The sequence below is a fragment of the Mixophyes fleayi genome, chromosome 1 (assembly GCF_038048845.1).
Source record: "Mixophyes fleayi isolate aMixFle1 chromosome 1, aMixFle1.hap1, whole genome shotgun sequence".
Classification (NCBI taxonomy): domain Eukaryota; kingdom Metazoa; phylum Chordata; class Amphibia; order Anura; family Limnodynastidae; genus Mixophyes; species Mixophyes fleayi.
Window position 1 is genome coordinate 74441721 of NC_134402.1, and position 24216 is coordinate 74465936.

At 41.2% G+C, this 24216-nt stretch overlaps 1 protein-coding gene across 1 annotated transcript in view; it reads right to left on the reverse strand.

Moving 5' to 3' along the window:
- Positions 1–975: 975 nt before the first annotated feature.
- Positions 976–24216, reverse strand: part of TLR3 (toll like receptor 3) — a 33832-nt gene continuing 10591 nt past the window's right edge. Inside the window, exons 4-5 of the mRNA XM_075196766.1 lie at positions 3068–4896; positions 976–1659 (exon numbers count right to left, since the gene is read on the reverse strand). Of these exons, the coding sequence (XP_075052867.1) occupies positions 1431–1659; positions 3068–4896 (2058 nt within the window). The 3' untranslated portion in view covers positions 976–1430. The remainder of the gene's footprint in view (positions 1660–3067; positions 4897–24216) is intronic.

Sequence of the window (24216 nt, forward strand, 5' to 3'; positions counted from 1 at the left end):
CCCTTGGACCTTCCTGAGACCTGGACCAATAGATGCAAGCTATACCATCTTCATTGTATTACTGTATTTCTGTGTGCATATAAGCAGCAGCTTGACATCTAGTGTTCAGACATCTTGTCCCCAGACTTCAGGATTGAATGACCGCACACTGGATCCAGAGCGCCTGCGATAAGTAACGGCTGTATTTATTATCACTTCGCTTGAACATATTATACTACTTATTGCGAATAAATCTTTGTGCGTTGAAAACACAAATCGAGGTTCGACAATCGTTATTGGTTAGCGACAAAACGCACTTAACAATATATATATATATATATATATATATATATATATATATATATATATATATACACACATATACATACTCCATCACGATGCACCTATCTGGCACAAAAGTTGGCCCACTAACAGTAATGGCAGGGGTCTGATCAATGGCACCTCGGTGGATGTGGAAAAATCAGTTGGCATGTCCAGATGTCCAGGCTTTTTTTGGCACCCGCAAAGAAGGGAGAAACTAATCAAGCATTCTCCTTCACACATTCGCAATCCACCTATGCACAGACAGCACAAGGAGCAAATTGTCACTTCTCAGTCGTTTTCACCCTTATATGCTAACCCATGCACATGCCCAGAAATATGGGTGCAGTAACATGAAGACAGATGCATGACATTCACAGGAGGGCCAAAACATGACGTAGCAGCCTATTAGGAACATTGCCCCCCTACCCAGCCAGTCCCTGATGACATATTACAACAAGGTGACATAGGATTTGCATTGCAGCTCCACATTTGCTGCTCCTTATTAAATGAGCTTTAATGTTTATTTGTTTTAACAGCTCATGGAAAGTAAGGATGTGACAGCACACAGATCACATCTTTGTCACTGAGACAGTTATAGAGCATAATTATTAGCAGCTAACTAGCTAGCATAGTAAGTAAAAGTATTCGTAGACATAAAATAAATTGCATAAATACACATACCACAAAATAGGTTTATTTAGTATTGAACATAATTACAAAAGCTTCACTGCCTGCTCATTTCCCTGAAATGTATGTCCTAGAAGTGTAACAAAAATGTGCATATAGATAAACCACATATTTCCGAAACCAGAGGTCGAACATTACACACATACCATTGTCTCTTTTAAGCAGTTTCAAAAAAATAACGAAACAGTGTGTGCAAACCAGAAAAACAAACAACGGGAGTGCAATTTTTGCTCTTTACACACCTGCAAACATTACATAAATGTTTATTTTTATTACCGAATGTAAATCTGAACTGAAGGTCGCTTCCTAGGAAACATGGATGTAATAATATGGTAATTGCTAATTATGAATCCATAACAAATTATTTGTTACTGCATTTTTTTTTCCTGAAAAAGACATTAAAAAAAGAACTGATATCCTTACATGCATATAGTCCATGTTCAATTTACCAAGTTACTTGACCCTAAAGCAATTTTTAGTTTTTGTTTAAATGCATTCACTCTTTCCTTATGAGAAGGCCACTCTAGAACGCAGCTGCTCTTGAACATGCCTCTTCTCAGGTGTATGGTGTGGTTTAATTTATAATCCGGGATGTCCTCCAGAAATAAGAGTATGATGTTATCGCGATTCTGCTCAATAGCTTGCTTGACAGCATGATGAATCTTGAATCTTTTAAAAAATAATAACAATATAGTTTATTATATGTACAAGATACATACTTCCTTACAGAAACATATACATTTTACCAAATTAAAGAAATCTGGGTTTCCCAATACAGCTAAACTGTGGAGATCTCACGGGTGCTGGAACCCCCCGTGGCCTCTTGCGAAAATAATATCATTTAGAGGTCTTTAAAGCATTATCAATATAGTCTAATGTACGTCCAAATCATGAGAAACACTCATAAGTATAAAGTATAAGTAAAGTATAAAGCCAGTTTGGTGTGTTTGTTTCCAAGTTTGTTAGCTGATTTAGAAAATGTTTGCTTCAGAAACGTGTTGGTCGATTATCTTGCCCATGTTTTTTGTCACCCGCAAAGATAGGAACAATGAATCAAGCATTCTCCTTCCTCATTCATTAAATTACCTTGCAACAGATTACTGGTAACATAGAGAAATGATTGTAGAGATGCAGTGGAGATAGTGATCAGGGCCACAACTTCACCCATTTGGCTACATGGTAAATCGAATAGCAATAATACGTAAAATAATGTAAAAGGTAAAGCTAAAAAAATATCCCTTCTACTTACAGCCTCCTACACAGCTAACAAATACGTCACATTTATTATTTTGAATTCTGTGTGGGGTAACAGCTATGTACAAATGCAACACAGAATGACTCTAGCCCCAACTTCTTATAAAAAGGAATCATAGACCAGTTTTTTGGAAACCACCTTAATCTTAGTCTGAGAATTTGTGCACATACTGTAATAGCTATTTACCTGCATGCAGTTGCAATATACCATAAGAGGAAAGGAATAATTTTACAACTAAGATGAGTATATTCAGTCATGGGTTCTATAATTCCTTCAGGCCATGAGTAAATACACATATACTGTCACAATACAAGAGGACCTCGCCAAATAAATGAGAGCTAAGCTGGGGTTGTAGTAACTGTGGTAATATTACTATGGAAAATATAATAAAGGAATAAGATTGGTTTTTGCCCACACTATATCCAAACAGTAAACAAAATAATTATTATATATGCTCTTAAAACAAAGACCTACCTGCCATGAAAAAAACACTTAGAAAATGTTCTTGGATAAAACTGATGTGAAACCCTTCCTCTGCGTAGGCGCTACATTAATTATTGTACTTTGTTTACATGTAAACAACACAATTCAACAAGGCTCTTCCTTAGTGATGAACCAAGGGCACTCACATTATTGGGTGAAAATACTATGCATTACTTCTTTGAAACTTAATGAGAAATGGACCATGCATTTGTTTCCCTAACAATAATAATATCAATGTGACGCTATGTGTTCACCCATATTTAATAACTTAAATAACATTAAAACTCTCTAAATATGTTTTCATATATTATGACGCAAGTTTAAAATGGTCACACTTACCCTTTACACCATTGATCATTTAAGAAATAGTGGGTTATAACAAAAATGATCTTTCTGCTTTGGTTGATACTGTTGACTATTGACTGTAGAATTAATGCTCCACCTTCGAAATCTCTTTCCTCAAAACAGAATCTAAGTGGACAGGTCTCATCGTTTTCAAGCGTAAGCAGATATCGTTCAACCCAATTCATGTCTTTCTTGGCATGAATGATATAAGCATCGTAATCATAGTTTTGGTTACCCGGATCAATTTCTCTAAAGCCAAGAATTTTGTTCTCCAAAACACTCCAGTAAAACTTAATTCTCCAGCCTTGGAAATTTAGCAGTAAAACCAAAAATATAAAACAGATGGTCAAAGTGAAAGTGAGTGTAAAAACTGCTTTAAAAGGAGCAGTGTCCTTACAGGGTGAACTATCAAATACTTCCACTAAAACACCATGATACTTAAATGGTGTATTACAGACGTATTCCAGGCCTTGGACACTTGTGTTGGTTCTATTTAGCCAATTTGCAAACCAAGATATGCTTTCACAAGTGCAATCAAATGGGTTTGAGCCCATATTTAAAATCTTTAGGTTACTGAAAACATTTTTAAATGTTATTTCTTCAACTGATGTTATGAGATTTTTATGAAGATCCAGGGTCACAAGTGAGCTTTGATCATCAAACAATGATGTTGGCAGCAAGTAAACATTGTTTTCACCCATTTCTAAGACGTTTAAGTTTGAAAGTCCTTTGAAGGCATCGGCAGGTATCTCATCAAAACCGTTGGACAACAAGTCAAGTATTTCCAATTTATTTAGCCCTTTCAGGAACAAAACAGGTCCACCAGGATTAGCTTTTTTCCATAGCCGTGCCAGGTTGTTGTGTTGTAGGTTGAGAATTCTAAGATTATGAAGACCAGCAAAGTAATCTTCCCCTATGTTAGCAATATTGTTATTACTAATGTCCAACAAGGTTAGGTTCTGTAGATGGCTAAAAGGAGATTTGCTCAGACTTTTAAATGTTAATGCCGACTTTCTCAGGTACAATTTTTCAAGAGTTGGAACAAAACTAAATGAATTGCTTGTTAGAGACAGTTGATTGTTGTAAGATAGATATATCATTTTAATACTGTGAAGCCCTTCAAATTCATAGCCAGTAAGGTCTTGGTTAATCCTGTTCAAGCCTAAATCAAGCACTTGAAGATATTCCAGATAGAAAAAAGCTTTATATCTCAGTGTAGTTAAGCTTGTTTTTGTCAAATTCAAAGATATTAGTGGTGACTTTGAAAAAGATGAAAATGTGTTATTAGTAATAACTGGAAAAATGCATTCACTAAAGCTTACATTCTTTAAGCTTATCAGACCTGCAAAAGTGAGTGTTGTAAGTGCAATTTGTTTATTTTTTTCCATATTTAAGTATTCCAGGTTTTTGAGCCACTGGAATGATAAGTCATCGATTTTAGGATCTTTTGAACTACTGAAAAAGTTTTTTAAGTTCAAGGACTTGACATTTGATAAACCATTAAATGCTTTGGAACTTAGATAACTGACTTGATTTTCCTCCAAGTTTAGAATTTTCAAATGGTCCAAATAAATAAACGAATCATTATCAATCTGGGACAAACTGTTTTTGGAGATATCCAAACTTGTTAGATTTGTGGATGCTAGACCTTTTAAAGTTGTATTGTGTATCTTTGAAAGTTGACTATTAAGTAGAATAAGCACTTCAATTTTAGTGTTGGCTAATTCTTTGCAAAGCAGTTCCGTCAACTTGGGCCCAAGCGACATGTTAGCCATTACAAGTGTATGAAGATTTCTCAGTTGCTGAAAACAGTCTGGATTGATCTATGGAAAAAGGAAAACACAGTATTTATATTTCAAAATATATCCTGAATGCCCAATTTGCCTCTTTTGACTCAGCATACAACTTTGTTTAATAAAATGAAAATTCTCAATTCAATAAAGTTTTATAGGTACAAGAAGTAGTCTTGTAGCAGACATATGTGTGGGGGTGTATTCAGTATTTAGAGTTCCAAAAAATGCATGGGGCAAACATGACTATTGTGCAAACATATAACTTAATATATAAAATGCTAAATAAAACTCAACACAAATTATTTAAAGCACTTTAGAAAACACACCTCATTTTTTCATGTGATAGCTGCTTTAATAATTGCGTCAAACAAAATATACATTAAAGTTCCCTTTCAGTCATAGACAACCTTATTCTATTATCCCTTTTTAACAGCAATAATTAGTCTAATATCAATTACAGTGTGCATTTTTCTGCATTGGCTAAATATTTAAAATATTTCTCCACCAAAAACTATAAGGTAGTGTCAGGGCCGGACTGGGACTAAAAATCAGCCCTGGCATTTAAAGCACACAGGCCCACCTCTTGTGGGCTTCATGCACTATATTGTTGCACACTGATGCTGGTGTAGTGTGCGTTGCTGGTGCAGTACAACATGATGTAGTATAAGTGTGTGTGTGTGTGGGGGGGTATTTATTTCTCCTAATGACCCGCAAACCAATAAATACATTATTTGTACCAAAATTACAGCAGTAAATAACCCCCCACACACACTCATACTACATCAATACCCACCCACATTACAGCAACCAGCATCACCCCCACATTACAGCATCCAGCATCACCCCCACATTACAGCAACCAGCATCACCCCCACATTACAGCAACCAGCATCACCCTCCACATTACAGCAACCAGCATCACCCCCACATTACAGCAACCGGCATCACCCCCACATTACAGCAACCAGCATCACCCTCCAAAGTACAGCAACCAGCATCACCCCCACATTACAGCAACCAGCATCACCCCCACATTACAGCAACCGGCATCACCCCCACATTACAGCAACCAGCATCACCTCCCTACATTACAGCAACCAGCATCACCCCCACATTACATCAACCAGCATCACCCCCACATTACAGCAACCAGCATCACCCCCACATTACAGCAACCAGCATCACCCCCACATTACAGCAACCAGCATCACCCTCCACATTACAGCAACCAGCATCACCCTCCACATTACAGCAACCGGCATCACCCCCACATTACAGCAACCGGCATCACCCTCCACATTATAGCAACCAGCATCACCCCCACATTACAGCAACCAGCATCACCCCCACATTACAGCAACCAGCATCACCCTCCACATTACAGCAACCAGCATCACCTCCCTACATTACAGCAACCAGCATCACCCCCCCTTCCCCACATTACAGCAACCAGCATCACCCTCCACATTACAGCAACCAGCATCACTCCCACATTACAGCAACCAGCATCACTCCCACATTACAGCAACCAGCATCACTCCCACATTACAGCAACCAGCATCACCCCCCACATTACAGCAACCAGCATCACCTCCCTACATTACAGCAACCAGCATCACTCCCACATTACAGCAACCGGCATCACCCCCACATTACAGCAACCAGCATCACTCCCACATTACAGCAACCAGCATCACTCCCACATTACAGCAACCAGCATCACCTCCCACATTACAGCAACCAGCATCACTCCCACATTACAGCAACCAGCATCACTCCCACATTACAGCAACCAGCATCACCCCCCACATTACAGCAACCAGCATCACTCCCACATTACAGCAACCAGCATCACTCCCACATTACAGCAACCAGCATCACCCCCACATTACAGCAACCAGCATCACCCCCACATTACAGCAACCAGCATCACTCCCACATTACAGCATCCAGCATCACCTCCCACATTACAGCAACCAGCATCACCTCCCACATTACAGCAACCAGCATCACTCCCACATTACAGCAACCAGCATCACCCCCACATTACAGCAACCAGCATCACTCCCACATTACAGCAACCAGCATCACTCCCACATTACAGCAACCAGCATCACCTCCCACATTACAGCAACCAGCATCACCCCCACATTACAGCAACCAGCATCACTCCCACATTACAGCAACCAGCATCACCCCCACATTACAGCAACCAGCATCACTCCCACATTACAGCAACCGGCATCACCCCCCACATTACAGCAACCAGCATCACCCCCACATTACAGCAACCAGCATCACTCCCACATTACAGCAACCAGCATCACTCCCACATTACAGCAACCGGCATCACCTCCCACATTACAGCAACCAGCATCACTCCCACATTACAGCAACCAGCATCACTCCCACATTACAGCAACCAGCATCACCCCCCACATTACAGCAACCAGCATCACCCCCCACATTACAGCAACCAGCATCACCCCCACATTACAGCAACCGGCATCACCCCCACATTACAGCAACCAGCATCACCCCCCACATTACAGCAACCAGCATCACTCCCACATTACAACAATACTCTCTCCTACTTATTAGCAATACTAACCCCCAAACACACTACTTCATTGCCACCACGCCACTCCATACTACAGTAATACCACCAATTATACAGGCACCACTGTAGGAAACCAATGTTTTGCTATTTTCAAATCTCCCACAAAATAGCAACAACAGAATACTTGCACACATATAGGTAACAGGTACCCTTTTCCCTCAATTAAATAGTAATGGCAGAATTTTCATGAATCATTCCACATGAAATAAAACTCTAACAAATATATCAGAAAAAACATAACTATTGAACGATCATTTGAACCCACACGGCCGCATTAAAAGTATTTCCATCTACAGCAAAATGTCAGAGAAAAATATTTTTTTACTACAGTAACTGGATATGTGTCTTTTCTAGTCATTTTAAATAACACAGTATATTAATTAAGGGGAGTAAAGGAGGTGGGTGAGAGATAATTGGATGTGATCCATCAGTTTGATTAGATAGGAAACATTTAGATTATTTACCTGGAGACGTCTACCCCCTTGACTCACAGGCAGGGCCGACAAGAGGAATTTTGGGCACCGGTACAGCAACTTCTTTGGGCTCCCGTCATATTGAACAATGAAAGACTTGCCTTTGGCAGAAGTTCATATTATGCCACACCATAGTGCCCCCAGCTCATAATATGTCACATCGCAGTGCCCTCAGGTCATATTATGCCACATAATATTACCCTCAATTCATATTTGGCCATGCAGTAGTGCCCACAAATCATATTATGGCATAGTAGTGCCCCAAATCATATACCATACAGTAGTGCCCCCAAATCATATTATGCCACAATAGTGCCCACAAATTACATTATGCCATACAGTAGTGCCCCCAAATAACAATATGTCATACAGTAGTGCCCCCAAATAACAGTATGCCATAGTAGTGCCCCAAATCAATAGTAGTGACCAGACAAAAACTCATTCACAAATAAAAATTGGTACAGCATATCAGATACTGAGAGTGTGAGTCCCATGAGCAGCTTAATACCCCATTTACACTGCAAAGAAAAATAGATATATTGACACAATCACAGATAAAATGTATGACAAGCAGCGTTTTTTCCTCTTAATTAAAAATCTCTGTACAGATAAATATGCAAGAAACATTACAGAGCAATAATAGCAATACATAGTGTTTTAAACATCATTGGATACACAGTAGTGCCCCTAGTTCAAGAAAGGATGGTGAAAAACACATTGGACACGAGAAAATATATGAACTTACCTGATTATGGCATCCTGTGTTCTGTTCTTCTACTGGGCGCGCTGGGCGAGCAGGGATCAGCAGCTGTCAGCTCACACAGCCAGTCGGGAGCAGGGGCCGAGGGCAGTGGTCAAAGTGGAAATTTAGAAGTGGGGGTATAGAAAATATACCTGAATGGAGTATGAAGGCTTGATTTTTTTTATATTTTTTTTTTTAACACTTGTCCCCTCTGTGCATTCCCATTTACTACTTGTGTTTTATGATGGCTGCATCCCTGACATTCCCATTCTTAAGATGTCTCTCCCTTTACACTTTCTTTTAGCTATGCTCCTGCACCATCTTATCTTTTGTCCCTCTCACCCATCTTCCTGCACCCCCTTCCCCCTGGCTCTCACCCCTCCTCCTGCACCCCCTTCCCCCTAGCTCTGTCACCCCTCTTCCAGCACCCCCTTCCTCCTGGCTCTGTCACCCCTCTTCCTGCAACCCCTTTTCCCCATGGCTCTGTCACCCCTCTTCCTGCAACCCCTTCCCCCCTTGCTCTGTCACCCCTCTTCCTGCACCCCTTTTCCCCCTGGCTCTGTCACCCCTCTTTCAGCACCCCCTTTTCCCCCTGGCTCTGTCACCCCTCTTGCAGCACCCCCTTTTCCCCCTGGCTCTCCACCCCTCTTCCAGCACCCCCGTTTCCCCCTGGCTCTCTCACCTTACTTACAGCACCCCTTTTCCCCCTGGCTCTCTCACCCCACTTCCAGCACCCCTTTTCCCCCTGGCTCCCACCCCTCTTCCAGAACCCCTTTTCCCCCTGGCTCTCACCCCTCTTCCAGCACCCCTTTTCCCCCTGGTTTTCACACCTCTTCCAGCACCCCATTTTCCCCCTGGCTCTCACCCCTCTTCCAGCACCCTCTTTTCCCCCTGGCTCTCACCCCTTTTCCAGCACCCCCTTTTTCTCCTGGCTCTCACCCCTCTTCCAGCACCCCCTTTTCCCCCTGGCTCTCACCCCTCTTCCAGCACCCCCTTTTCCCCCTGGCTCTCACCCCTCTCCCAGCACCCCCTTTTCCCCCTGGCTCTCACCCCTCTTCCAGCACCCCTTTTCCCCCTGGCTCTCACCCCTCTTCCAGCGCCCCCGTTTCCCCCTGGCTCTGTCACCCCTCTTCCAGCACCCCCGTTTCCCCCTGGCTCTCTCACCCCACTTCCAGCACCCCTTTTCCCCCTGGCTCTCACCCCTCTTCCAGCACCCCCTTTTCCCCCTGGCTCTCTGTCCTCTTCCAGCACCCCCTTTTCCCCCTGGCTCTCTGTCCTCTTCCAGCACCCCCTTTTCCCCCTGGCTCTCTGTCATCTTCCTGCACTCATTCCACCCTGGCTCTCTCACACTCCTGACAACTCCTCCCCCCTTGCAAATAACGCGGCATCCCCCCCTTTGCAAAAATCGCGGCACCCCCCGCGCGATCCCCTCCCACATTCACAAAAATAAAAATCTGCAAACTGTGTCCACATTACAGAGCACAGTGCAGAGTGATCCAGCGCAACAGAGGTGGCTGATTCCTGGGGAGGAGCCAGCCATCAGAAAGCCAGGGGAAGTGTCGGGCCGGCCCATCTAGCCATCGGCCCTTCTGGCATTTGCCAGAAGTGCCAAATGGCCAGTCCGGCCCTGGGTAGTGTGTGTACAAAATAATAAAAAGTGATGTTTTGATGCACAATTAAAACCACGAGCAGTGTGTAAAACAGTAGGGTAACAATTGTTGTTCCTTAGTATATTCCTTAGTGTACTGAATAAAACAGCTGGGTTTAATAAATGCCACTGTTGGACAGTTACAAGAACATATCTGTATTGTTCATACATGTTAAACATTTTTGACCACACTCCGATGGACATGTTATTTGCCTATTGCTCTAAGGTTTGGAGTAGGCGTTGCACATTGTGGTCTGCAGATCCTCTGTGGCCAGGGTTGTAAAGGTGAAAAGGTACTACCTAATGGCACATGTTGACCTCCTGATTTCTCACAGACTAATGCTTGCTACACCCTCATTTAGGTCTTAAGTAAAGTTAGTGATAGCTGCTACCCTAACGTTTATCCTCAAGTGCATATAGTCACCTGGAATGACAGGGCAGGTTTGGTATCTCAGAGACTTGCAGTGGCATGTGTAATGCAGGTGTGGTGAAGAAAAGGAGAGGGCTCTGATTCTTTCATAAGCTTTATGAGTGCTTTATATCACAGAATGTATAGTTGGGAGTGTGAGTAAGGCTGGGTACACACTTTGTGTTTTCAGCAGATTATCGGGCCAATCAGACGATAAACACCTGGGGATAAATGTATGAACCTCCGGATTCTTCAACTCCGGCGAGTTCAGCGTCTTCAGTGCTTAAATTTAAAGCGGCGCTGCCTTGTAAAGGGAGACTTCCCTTTACAAGGCAGCGCCGCTTTAAATTTAAGCGCTGAAGACGCTGAACTCGCCGGAGTTGAAGAATCCGGAGGTTCATACATTTACCCCCTGATTGGGCCAATATCACAGTAGTGTGTACACTGCAACGATGAACAAGGATCATTCCAAAGCACAGATCATCATTTGATTTGATTGTTCAGCAGAACTATAGATCTCATTCAGCTATGGAACGACCTCCTTAAGGTGTGTATACACTCACAGTCAGGATCTTCATAGAGTTTTTATTTTTTCAATCGATGGTTATAACAGATAAAGACCACAGATCTGAAGGTAAATCTAGTAAAACATGTATAGTATGTACACATGAATTGGCATGCTGATTGGAGGTTTTTTTTCATAGGTTTTTTTTCATAGTAAAATAGATAACACATTGGCCGAAAAAATTTGCAGTGTGTACCTAGCCTAAGATCAAGTGTCAGATTATCTCCAGCATTAAGGAGCCAACAGGTAGCATATGCTGCACATACAAGTTCTCTCTTTCTTCAACAGAGTACAATCTAGACTTATGTCTCTCGACAAACCCCTTTGGGGGGGCAGCAGTGCTGTAGATATGACAGACTCAGCCTGAGAAAGTTAAATCAATCCCCCTTTTGACTTGAATGGACAGGAGAGGTATGGTTCCACCCAGGGCTACATCACAAAATAATTTAATATGTAACCCCTGGGAATGCTGCAATTGGACTTGAGCACCCAGGGGCTAATAATCACAATTGCATCAGTAAGAAAAGAGATGGATATAGCTATTTACCAGGCCAGGAAGAGAAACTACATTTCCCACAAGGCTATTGTGAAAAGGGGGCGGAGTCTAAAAAGACTGAGAAACCAGAGGGCAGGGAGGGAGAGAGGAGCATCCTGGGAGAGACTGAGCTGTGTGACTAGTCCAGATAGGTGACCCTAGGCAGAAGGGCACTGGATTGGTGGTCTGAGCAGAGAGAACAGACAGTTTGCAGAGATATCAGTGCTCAGAGCAGTCCTGAACAGAACCTGCTGGCAAGTCACAGTTTGAAGTTGTAGGAGGAGGTTTGCATGCACCTCTGAAGAAGGACATTTTACAAGTCAGCCATTTTGGAGATCAAATCAAGTTCAGACCTGTGACACACACTGGTGCAGATAAGTTACTGGTTATTTTTACCTCTCTGTTATTATTCAAGTGGGGTTTGGACTATATCTGGCCACAAGGGCTGAAGAGTCAGGGAAAGATGGGTGGGCAGGTAAATGTGCACCAAGTGTTCTAATCAGCATTTGTGGAACTACAAGTCCCAGAATACAAATAAGAAAGCATTTTACAGTTGTTGCTACAGGAGGGTTTGCATACTGTGACTTCTGTGACTGATATTCCCAGTATCAGGAGCAAGTAAGATATCTGATATATTTTTCCATGTGTATAAGGCTGTGACAGTCAATGTTTATATTGTATGCTGTTAATGTTATTGATTTATTGCAAGTTGTTGTGTTAACTTGGTGTTCATAGTAAGAAGTGGTGCTCCACTTTCATCCACACTGTCTTATTACTGTATTGTATTGTTCGCACTATTATTTTGAATAAAGTATATTTTTCTATAAAATCACAAAGCTGCATTTAGGGTTTCCATTTCAATAAATGTGCCTGGATGGCTTTTGCAGCACACAGTTTGTCACAGATTGTTAATACTGGGCAGGAGATTTCCCGAATCTCCCCCTGGTGTATCTTTAGAACATCCCCAGAAGAGAAAGCAGTGATTCGGGTGGAGGCACTGAAAACCAAGTACCGAGGTGAGAAGCATCTGCATCATTCAATATATATACACCCTCACAACGTTTAATACAGAAGGGGGTGTTACAAATAACATAGGTTTTAATCCACGAACCTGTTCACCAGATTTATAGGGGTTGGAAAACCCGAATTTCAGTAATTTTATGATAGGCCAGGAGGCGAGGCAGCAACAGATAATATCTGTACAATAAAGGGGTCCTAGGGTAGGAAAATAGCTGATCACCTGTCAGTAACTTCCAATACTGTTACACTCTCTACAACCAAATGCTGCTGCCAAGCCTCCTTGCTGGTAGTAATATATATTGTCATTTGGCCTGGGGCTCCCATCCCGTCATAATTTTGCCATTTGTAATATGAAATACATTGGTATTTTAGTGCCTTATTGTTGGATAGGTGCACCTTGTGTAAAAGCTCTGCAGCTTCCCCCAACATTATAGCTCATTTTAATAATAACACATAGAAAATCTTATAATCAATTTAAGCAGACACACACATTTATAACCAGGTAAAGATGCAACATGAGCGCCAAATCCACTCTGATTCACCCATCATCCAGAGCACACATTTGCTTCTTAGCTACAGACACAATCATAATATCGTAGTGGTTAGCACTTCTGCCTTACAGCACTGGGGTCATGAGTTAAATTCCCGACCATAGCCTTATCTGTGAGGACTTTGTATGTTCTCCCCGTGTTTGCGTGGATTTCCTCCGGGTGCTCCGGTTTCCTCCCACACTCCAAAAACATTCTGGTAGGTTAATTGGCTGCTAACAAATTGACCCTAGTCTGCGTGTCCCCCTTGAAAAGTAATACTATTATAATGCGATAAGGGGGTGGAAAGGGTACATATCTGGGAGCATTAGTTGCTGTGCCGAGAGGTGTACTCTCCGGAAAAGTACAAGAATTTTACACTAGCTTAGAGCTAGAGGTGTTCAAATCTCGTCCAATACTTATAATATGGCCAGTTTTGCACCAACACATAACCTCACAATGGCAGAGACTGACAAACTTACGCTTACATACAGACTCACAATGACAGTGACTAACACACAATGATAGTGACTGACACAGAGACAAACACTGGTACATTGTAAGTAGAGATGGTCACTGACCCCCGTGTTTTGGTTTTGGATTCGGTTTTGGATCTGGATTACCGTCGTGTTTTGGTTTTGGTTTTGGTTTTGCAAAACCGCCATTGCGTGTTTTGGTTTTGGTTTTGTTTGGTTTTGTTTTGCTATTTTTTTGGAAAATCCATGTTTTTGGGCCTAAATTAACCCAATTTAGTGCTCCAACTGTTTTAGAGACAAGTAATCTAATTGTTGAGGTAATAAATCATCCAAAAAAACAGTTTAATTCTTCGTTGGTAGGCCTATTCTACACACAAAACAGATTGTCTTCCTCTCCATCTATGCATATTGGCAATGCAGCCATCGTCTTTGAATGTATATTACACCCTACACTTATAGTTAAATATGTAAAGAAATGGAAAAAGCCAGTTTGGTTTCTGTCTCTCAAGGCCCCCCTCCACTTGTATAAAATACCAAAAAATTCAGCCATTATAGACTGTACAATATTAATTGACATGGAGAAAGCCAGTTTGGTTTCTGTCTCTCTAGGCCCCCCTCCACTTGTATAAAATACTAAAAAATTCAGCCATTATAGACTGTACAATATAAATTGAAATGGACAAAGGCAGTTTGGTATCTGTCTGCATCAGATCCTCTCTCCACTAGGAGTAAAATAGAAAACTATTCAGCCGTTATATAATCTAGAATATAAATAGAAATTGAGAAAGGCAATTTGGTATCTGTCTGCATCATAATCATAAACATCATCATTAGCGCCCTCGTCGCCTACACAAATCTCCCCCTCATCCTCTTCTAATTCCAAAGTGGCATCCTCAATTTGGGTATCACCGGCTACACTCGGGCTATTAAGGCACACATCAGCAGAATGCTCACGATTAGACATCCCACTGTTGGATGGACTCTCCACAGGGATTGTTGTCATTTGTGAATCAGAGCAAATATTCTCCTGTAATGCCTCACTGTTATCTTGCAGCTCGGCTTTGACGCGTAACAGTAGTTGTGCACCAATTGTAGGCTGGGTAACTTTTTTGGATCTGCCACTAATAGCTAAAGGTGAAGGCCTCATTCTCTCTTTGCCACTGCGTGTGTAGAATGGCATGCTTGCAATTTTTTTTTTATTGCCACTTAACTTTTGCTCAGTTACACTTCTTTTTCACTTCAATACAGTAAATTTTTTTTTGGTTTTTGTTTTTTGCACTATTTTGAAAACACTGTTGTTTGACATCGCCTTGGCCAGATGACGTACTGGGAACACTGACATCAGGACTGGTGACAGAACCTGGTTGCTCATTCAGATCATATGTGGACTGCTTTGAATCCATTCTGAGCGCAAACCACTGGGGAGTGCTAAAAATTATTTAGTAGATTCTGCTGACAGTTATGACTTTTGACAGCCAGAAATATTAATGCACAATTAGGGAGGACACCCCAAAAGCACTGAGGAGTGCTAAAAATTATTTAGTAGATACTGCTGACAGATATGACTTTTGACAGCCAGAAATATTAATGCACAATTAGGGAGGACACCCAAAAGCACTGAGGAGTGCTAAAAATTATTTAGTAGATACTGCTGACAGAAATGACTTTTGACAGCCAGAAATATTAATGCACAATTAGGGAGGACACCCCAAAAGCACTGAGGAGTGCTACAAATTATTTAGTAGATACTGCTGACAGATATGACTTTTGACAGCCAGAAATATTAATGCACAATTAGGGAGGACACCCCAAAAGCACTGAGGAGTGCTAAAAATTATTTAGTAGATACTGCTGACAGATATGACTTTTGACAGCCAGAAATATTAATGCACAATTAGGGAGGACACCCCAAAAGCACTGAGGAGTGCTAAAAATTATTTAGTAGATACTGCTGACAGAAATGACTTTTGACAGCCAGAAATATTAATGCACAATTAGGGAGGACACCCCAAAAGCACTGAGGAGTGCTACAAATTATTTAGTAGATATTGCTGACAGAAATGACTTTTGACAGCCAGAAATATTAATGCACAATTAGGGAGGACACCCCAAAAGCACTGAGGAGTGCTACAAATTATTTAGTAGATACTGCTGACAGATATGACTTTTGACAGCCAGAAATATTAATGCACAATTAGGGAGGACACCCCAAAAGCACTGAGGTGTGCTACAAATTATTTAGTAGATACTGCTGACAGATATGACTTTTGACAGCCAGAAATATTAATGCACAATTAGGGAGGACACCCCAAAAGCACTGAGGAGTGCTAAAAATTATTTAGTAGATACTGCTGACAGATATGACTTTTGACAGCCAGAAATATTAATGCACAATTAGGGAGGACACCCCAAAAGCACTGAGGAGTGCTACAAATTATTTAGTAGATACTGCTGACAGATATGACTTTTGACAGCCAGAAATATTAATGCACAATTAGGGAGGACACCCCAAAAGCACTGAGGAGTGCTACAAATTATTTAGTAGATACTGCTGACAGATATGACTTTTGACAGCCAGAAATATTAATGCACAATTAGGGAGGACACCCCAAAAGCACTGAGGAGTGCTACAAATTATTTAGTAGATACTGCTGACAGATATGACTTTTGACAGCCAGAAATATTAATGCACAATTAGGGAGGACACCCCAAAAGCACTGAGGAGTGCTACAAATTATTTAGTAGATACTGCTGACAGAAATGACTTTTGACAGCCAGAAATATTAATGCACAATTAGGGAGGACACCCCAAAAGCACTGAGGAGTGCTACAAATTATTTAGTAGATACTGCTGACAGATATGACTTTTGACAGCCAGAAATATTAATGCACAATTAGGGAGGACACCCCAAAAGCACTGAGGAGTGCTACAAATTATTTAGTAGATACTGCTGACAGATATGACTTTTGACAGCCAGAAATATTAATGCACAATTAGGGAGGACACCCCAAAAGCACTGAGGAGTGCTAAAAATTATTTAGTAGATACTGCTGACAGATATGACTTTTGACAGCCAGAAATATTTATGCACAATTATGGGGGACACCCCAAAAGCGCTGGGGAGTGCCAAATATGAAGAAAAAATAATAAACCTCTATCCTCCTCTCTGCACTAGCGATTTTGGTTAGAGCAATTGCAAGAACAATATTGTATTCTCTGTCCCTGCTCTAATTAGCCTATGACTACACCCTGCTCTCTCCCTCTGTCAAATGGCGATGGATTGCTGTGGAGGCGTGTATTTATAAAGTTGAAGTATCGCGAGAACCGAGCCCCGAGATCCGACGACGTCACAATGACGTTCGGCCTCGATTTGGATTCGGAATGGGCGGGAGAGTACCGAGCTGCTCAGCTCGTTACTCGGATACCCAAAGTTCGGGTGGGTTCGGTTCTCGGAGAACCGGACCCGCCCATCTCTAATTGTAAGTAGCCATCCCCACCACCACTTCCTCTTACCTTTCTTGTTGTCTAAGTTGTACTGGTTTAAGACCCACCCCCCGTTTTCCTGCTATAGTCACGGCATTACTTGAGCCTCAGGATGCGGCCTCCAGAGGTTGTATCCTTGGGCTCTGCATGAAGTGAGCTTGTGGGAAGAAAACTAAGTGATCCTCACATTGGGAAAATGTAAGTGAAGCATTTTATTGTATAATTAGTGCACTCTGACATCAGAATTTGCAGATTATACAAGTACTATTTACAGAAATATCAATTAACTTGGTTGTTTGGAAAAAGAAAACTCACGATAAGCTAAAATTTAGCAGAGAATGATGGTTTAAAAACTTTGTAGAATATTAAAGAAGGCCACACCTTAAATCAACCAACAAAATCTGTGTTTAGATTTAGGGGTGTGCACCGGGCACTTTTAGTGTTTTGGGTTTTGGGTTCTGATTAGCTTGAGGTTTTGGGTTCTGATTTGTTTTGCCAAAACACCTGACGAAAGGTTTTGGTTCTGATTTAGGGTTTTGGGTTCTGATTTTTTTTTAAAAAAGCATAAAAAGCGCTAAAATATATTATTTTGGGTTTTTTACACTCCTACACTATTATTAACCTCAATAACATTCAATAACAATCATTTCCACTAATTTCCAGTCTATTCTGAACACCTCACAATATTCTTTTTAGTCCAAAATGTTGCACCGCGGTAGCTTTCTGGACTGTGTAGTGGAGTGGCCCCGGTACCAAATTGGGTACCGGGGCCACAATACCTCCTCCAACTGGTCTCAATTCCACTGCACATATGGCTGCTCCTCCATCCTCTGCAGCATATAGAGGGTGGAGTTCTAGCGCGTCAATACCTCTTGTTTTCGATCATGACAGTGCATTTTAATTATTTTTGGATTTGCCCCCAACACTGAATGTAGTTTAATATCTGATACGCATCTATCTGGACTGCGTAGTGGAGTGGCCCCGGTACCCAATTTGGTACCGGGGCCACAATATATCACCCTCAACAGGTCTGAATTCACTGCACAGATGGCGGACACCGGATGGACGTCTAAAAACCAACATAGATGTTAAGACCGCAGTTACTCTTTTTTGGGACTGCACAAACAATTAACGTAGTAATATAAATGGAAGTTACTATTTTTTTGAACTACAGAAAGAAAGAACGTAGTAATAAAAAGGGCAGTTACTCTTTTTTGGAATTACAGAAAGAAAGAACGTAGTAATAAAAATGGCAGTTCCTCTTTTTTGTAACTACAAAAACAAAGAACGTAGTAATATAAATGGAAGTTACTATTTTTTGGAACTACTGAAAGAAAGAAAGTATTAATAGAATCGGCAGTTACTCCTTTTTGAACTACAAAAACAAAGAACGTAGTAATAGAAATGGCAGTTCCTCTTTTTTGGAACTTAACAAGAATTATATAATTTTGTTTATTCAGAAATGATGAGTCTCTCTATTAGAGTGTAATGCCCCTTAAAACTCCTTTAAATAAAATAGTACGTATTCTAGGAGACCCTGTTTATATATTTAACTTGGTTCTGCAAAAATATGCATGATGATCACTGGACAGAGATCTGTAATAGAGCAGCGATTAAAGTGGCCTGATTAAAGGTCATGTAAGATCTTAAAGCACTTCCAATTATATAGAGACTGTATTCTCATTAAAGACGCTGCCTAACGTGTCTAAAAGTTGGCACTTATATAGCGCTTGCTTCACTGGGTGATGTGAGCAAGCGGAGTGTGTTAATATGGAGAGACCCTATCTAAACATTAATATGATAGAACAAATTGCAGCGCTGTATACGCTGTGTGTAGGTAAGGTAGGGATCTCAAATACCATGACACTCTGTTTAGCCTAATCCCTGACAATGTAATATCACGGAAAGCCTATTTGCTTATCAAGGGCAATGCCTAGCTTCTGCTAAATCAGACAGAGTATGCAGCGCACGTCTAACACCAACATAGCTGTGCCGGTGACATGGCCTGCAGGAATATCTCTGATGGAGATAGAACTAGGCCCCAAAGAGCACATAAATCCAAAAAAAGAGTTGCAAGATGGAATTGTCCTTGGGCCCTCCCACCCTCCCTGATGTTGCTGAAATAGGACATGCACACTTTAACAAACCAATCATTTCAGCGACAGGGCCTACCAAACTACTGTGGCTGAAATGATTGGTTTGTTTGGGCCCCCACACAAAAAAAGCTATTCATCTCTCCCTGTACAAACTAAACTGGCTCTACTGAGGCAAGATGTCGTCCTTATCCTCATCCTCTGATTCCTCTGCCCCTACAGTGTGTACTTCCTCATCCTCACACATTATCAATTCGTCCCCGCTGGACTCCACAACCACAGGTCCCTCTGTACTATCTGGAGGGCAGTGCTGTACTTGATTGAGGAATTGATAATTCTTTTTTATGAACATAATTTTTTCAAAGTTCTGAGGAAGCAACCTCCTTCGCCGCTCACTGACCAGGTTCCCCGCTGCACTAAAAACTCTTTCCGAGTACACACTGGAGGGGGGACAACTCAGGTAAAATAGAACCAGTTTATACAGGGGCTTCCAAACTGCCTTTTTTTCCTGCCAGTAACAATATGGACTGTATGACATGTCTATTTGGATGGTGTCAGAAAAATAATCCTCCACCATTTTTTCTATTGTGACAGCATCCAATGCAGCGACAGTAGACATGTCTGCAATGGTTGGCAGGTCCTTCAGTCCGGACCAGATGTTGTCTGCATCCCCGCTAGTGGGTCTTTTAGGAAAACTGAGCTTTTTCCTCGCAGCCTTAGGTGTGGAAGAAAATGAAGGTGGAGCTGTTGGCATGTCACGGTCCTCTTCAGAGGACAATTTCCTGACCAGCAGGTCTTTGTACCTCTGTAGACTTGTGTCCGCCGGAAACAGAGACACAACATACGCTTTAAACCGAGGATCGAGCACGGTGGCCAGAATGTATTCCTCTGACTTTAAAAGAGTGACCACGCTCGGATCCTGGCAAAGCGTACGAAGGGCTTCATCCACAAGAGCTACATGCTTGGTGGAATCGCAATGGTTTACCAGCTCCTCCCTCACTTTCTCTTGTAATATAGATTGCAGTACCTATTCTCTGGAACTGCTTAAAGAATGAACGTAGTAAATGTAATATAGATTGCAGTACCTATTCTCTTGCACTGCTTAAAGAATGAACGTAGTAAATGTAATATAGATTGCAGTACCTATTCTCTTGCACTGCTTAAAGAATGAACGTAGTAATTGTAATATAGATTGCAGTACCTATTCTCTTGCACTGCTTAAAAAATCAACATAGTAAATGTAATATAGATTGCAGTACCTATTCTTTTGCACTGCTTAAAAATTGAACGTATTAAATGTAATATAGATTGCAGTACCTATTCTCTGGAACTGCTTAAAGAATAAACGTAGTAAATGTAATATAGATTGCAGCAGGGGCGGACCCAGACATTTGCCCTACTCGGGGCGATTTTAGGGTAGCGATTTAGGCCCAGCCCTCTTTCTGTGTTCTAAGGCTGCCGGCGGCTGCACAGTATGTGCAGGTTCGTTTAGCAGTGAAAGTGTGCTGTCCCGCTGCTCTGATTGTGTTTAAAACACAATCAGAGCAGCCGGGCAGCATACTGTCCCTGCTGAACGGACCTGCACAGTGTGCAGCTGTCGGCAGCAAGCCCCTGGTAGGGGGGGTGATCGCCCCGATCGCCCCCCCCCCCCCCCCCCGATCCTGGATCCGCCACTGGATTGCAGTACCTATTCTCTGGAACTGCTTAAAAATTGAACGTATTAAATGTAATATAGATTGCAGTACCTATTCTCTGGAACTGCTTAAAGAATGAACGTAGTAAATGTAATATAGATTGCAGTACCTATTCTCTGGAACTGCTTAAAAATTGAACGTATTAAATGTAATATAGATTGCAGTACCTATTCTCTGGAACTGCTTAAAGAATGAACGTAGTAAATGTAATATAGATTGCAGTACCTATTATCTGGAGCTGCTTAAAAATTGAACGTATTAAATGTAATATAGATTGCAGTACCTATTCTCTGGAACTGCTTAAACAATGAACGTAGTAAATGTAATATAGATTGCAGTACCTATTCTTTAGAACTGCTTAAATATTTTTTTTTTTATTAATTTTGTATCATTTTTAAAATACATTTTTTTTAGTAATTTTTAAGAGATTTTAATAATTATAAAATTTGTATGGACTTAGCACAACAAAGCACAGGACTAAAGCACCACTGGACTCAGCAGGACAGACACTGGCCAAAGCACCACTGGACTCAGCAGGACAGAGCACAGGACAAAAGCACCACTGGACTCAGCAGGACAGAGCACAGGACAAAAGCACCACTGGACTCAGCAGGACAGAGCACAGGACACAGCACCACTGGACTCAGCAGGACAGAGCACAGGACTTAAGCACCATTGGACTCAGCAAGGACAGAGCACTGGACACAGGCATAAAGCACCACTGGACTCAGCAAGGACAGAGCACTGATCACGCAGGAGCACCACTACCCTACACACCCTCCCTCTTCCCTTATGTCAGGCGAAATGAAGATGGCGGCCGCAAGGTGAGTATTTATGACATTCGAGTATCGCGAGATCCGACGCGAGACTTGGATGTCATAGCCTCGTTTCGGATTCCTTTGGCGGCCGGAAGTACCCGAACAGTGCTCGGATCCCGTCGGATCCGCACTGTTCGGGTGGGCTCGGATTAGCGGAATCCGAGCCCGCTCATCCTTATTTAGATTAGTCACAAACATATATGCCAAATTAGAGAACTAGCCATTTAGTGGCTGGGACACACAATCAGATTCAGATCACATGGGGCTAAATAAGTAAGCTCAACTAATTTTCTACGGCCTGTTGGGTTGGCACTTGTAAATTTAGTGCCATGGTCTCTATAAAATGGGGTCTTGACTGGGTGGATCTATGTTGTGACTTTGCTGATTGAGGGCATAGGATTTTTTTGGTCCTTGGTTTGTTTTACTGAAATATTAGGAAGTGAGTATATATGCTGACCATTCATCTTGACATATACACTAACCTAGTATTTTTCTGCTTTTTTTTTAGCATTATTTATTTATAAATTGTTAAAAAAAAATAAGCATTTCGTGAATAAGGATCTTTCCTTCATTCGAAAAAACTTAATGCAGGTAGGGTAAAATAGGAAGCAAATAACTTTCTTTAATGTAACAGTGCAAGAAAGTTATCATAGCAAAATGTGGAAGTGAATCTTATGTTATTTTCCTGTCTAGTAGAGTGGTTGTCTGATGTGCTTGTCAAGAGGTTATTTCTGACCATATTTTGTTTAAGCTGCAATATAAATATTTTGCATATAGATAATCTATAGTTTAAGGAATGGTGTGAGCTGCTCTTGCCTCCACAGGAGTGCAGTCCTTTTAACCTAATTAAATATTTTACATAGAAAAATTCAACTAAATTAAACTTTCCATGAAATCAAATTTAGAAAATATTCTGTAGAAAGTTTAGTTGACCCGTCTTAATGCTAAATTTACTAAAAGGCAAAATTCACATAGAAACACTGGGGTATATTTACTAAAAAACGCATGTCTTTTGATGAGTTTATGTGCGGTTTGTAAAAAAAAAGTTTTATCCCCATTCCTGATCATAAAAATAGTATTATTCCCATTCCTGATAATAGAAATAATAATGTCCCCATAAAAAAAATTGCCACCTTAAAAAAATGCATAATACTGGTCTCCTTTTTTTTTTTTATCAGGTAACCAGTGTCTCACCATCCAGTAGTGGAGGTGACCCTTTCTTTACTGACCACCCACCCAGCAATGGGTGTTATTAATATTTATTTATACATAAAAAAGGGAAAAGACACCAACCAGAGTACTAGTGTAGGGGAAGGGTGAGTTACAAGCTGGCAAACACCTTTAAACTATGTCTGGTGCATGACTTTTAAAAATATACTGTAAACTTTTTAATTTAAATGAACTTTAATTATGCGTTTTATACCTTTCTTACATTATTAATTAGTGGTGACAAAGCTGCCTACTATTGTGCAGCACAGCCAAAAGTGACAAGTCATTGAAAATGTGGACTTTGATGCAAATTGTTATCTACAAACGGAGTACCTTATATGAGCCAAGAATGCAATCTGATGTCCTCAGTATATGTGCCGTATGTCACTGCATTAGCTTCATCAATTACACACACTTATATGGGAGTGAGGCATGGTACAATCAGCGTGCCACTAGACAAACTATGGATCACGCCACTTCATCAGTATCTGCATTCAACAATATATTGGCCTCTGAGCCTGAATGGCACCCTGACACCCCCTACGCTAATCACGGCTATAAGTGTAACTGTAGTCGCTGCTTATGGAGGTGATAAACCGGAATAAAACCAGAAACTGAAAACTCACATTTTCGTGTAACCGCGCCAGAGGAAGCTGAAACATGGACATATCTGCAATAGTAGATTGACCCCCAAGGAATGACAATTTCTCATAACAACACATTACCTTTTAAACATTCTCTGTTGTCCACTAGCCCCCTTCACTGTGAGGTATCTAAAGATGGTCTGCAGGTACGCTAATCATCTCTATGACCTCTTGTATAACTTTTGTTGAAAACACATTTCCATTCAGGACGTCTCAAATTTTATATCTTTTCTCTGGTGCATTGTAGAGATATAATAATACATCCAGTCTACAGAGCAGAATGTTCCACCCAACACATCATTATGAAATATAAATTCCTTAGGAAGATATGTTATTCCTTTATGTTCTACCTCTGGTAGTTATGGGTGAAATAAGTGATTTGACTCTGTCGCC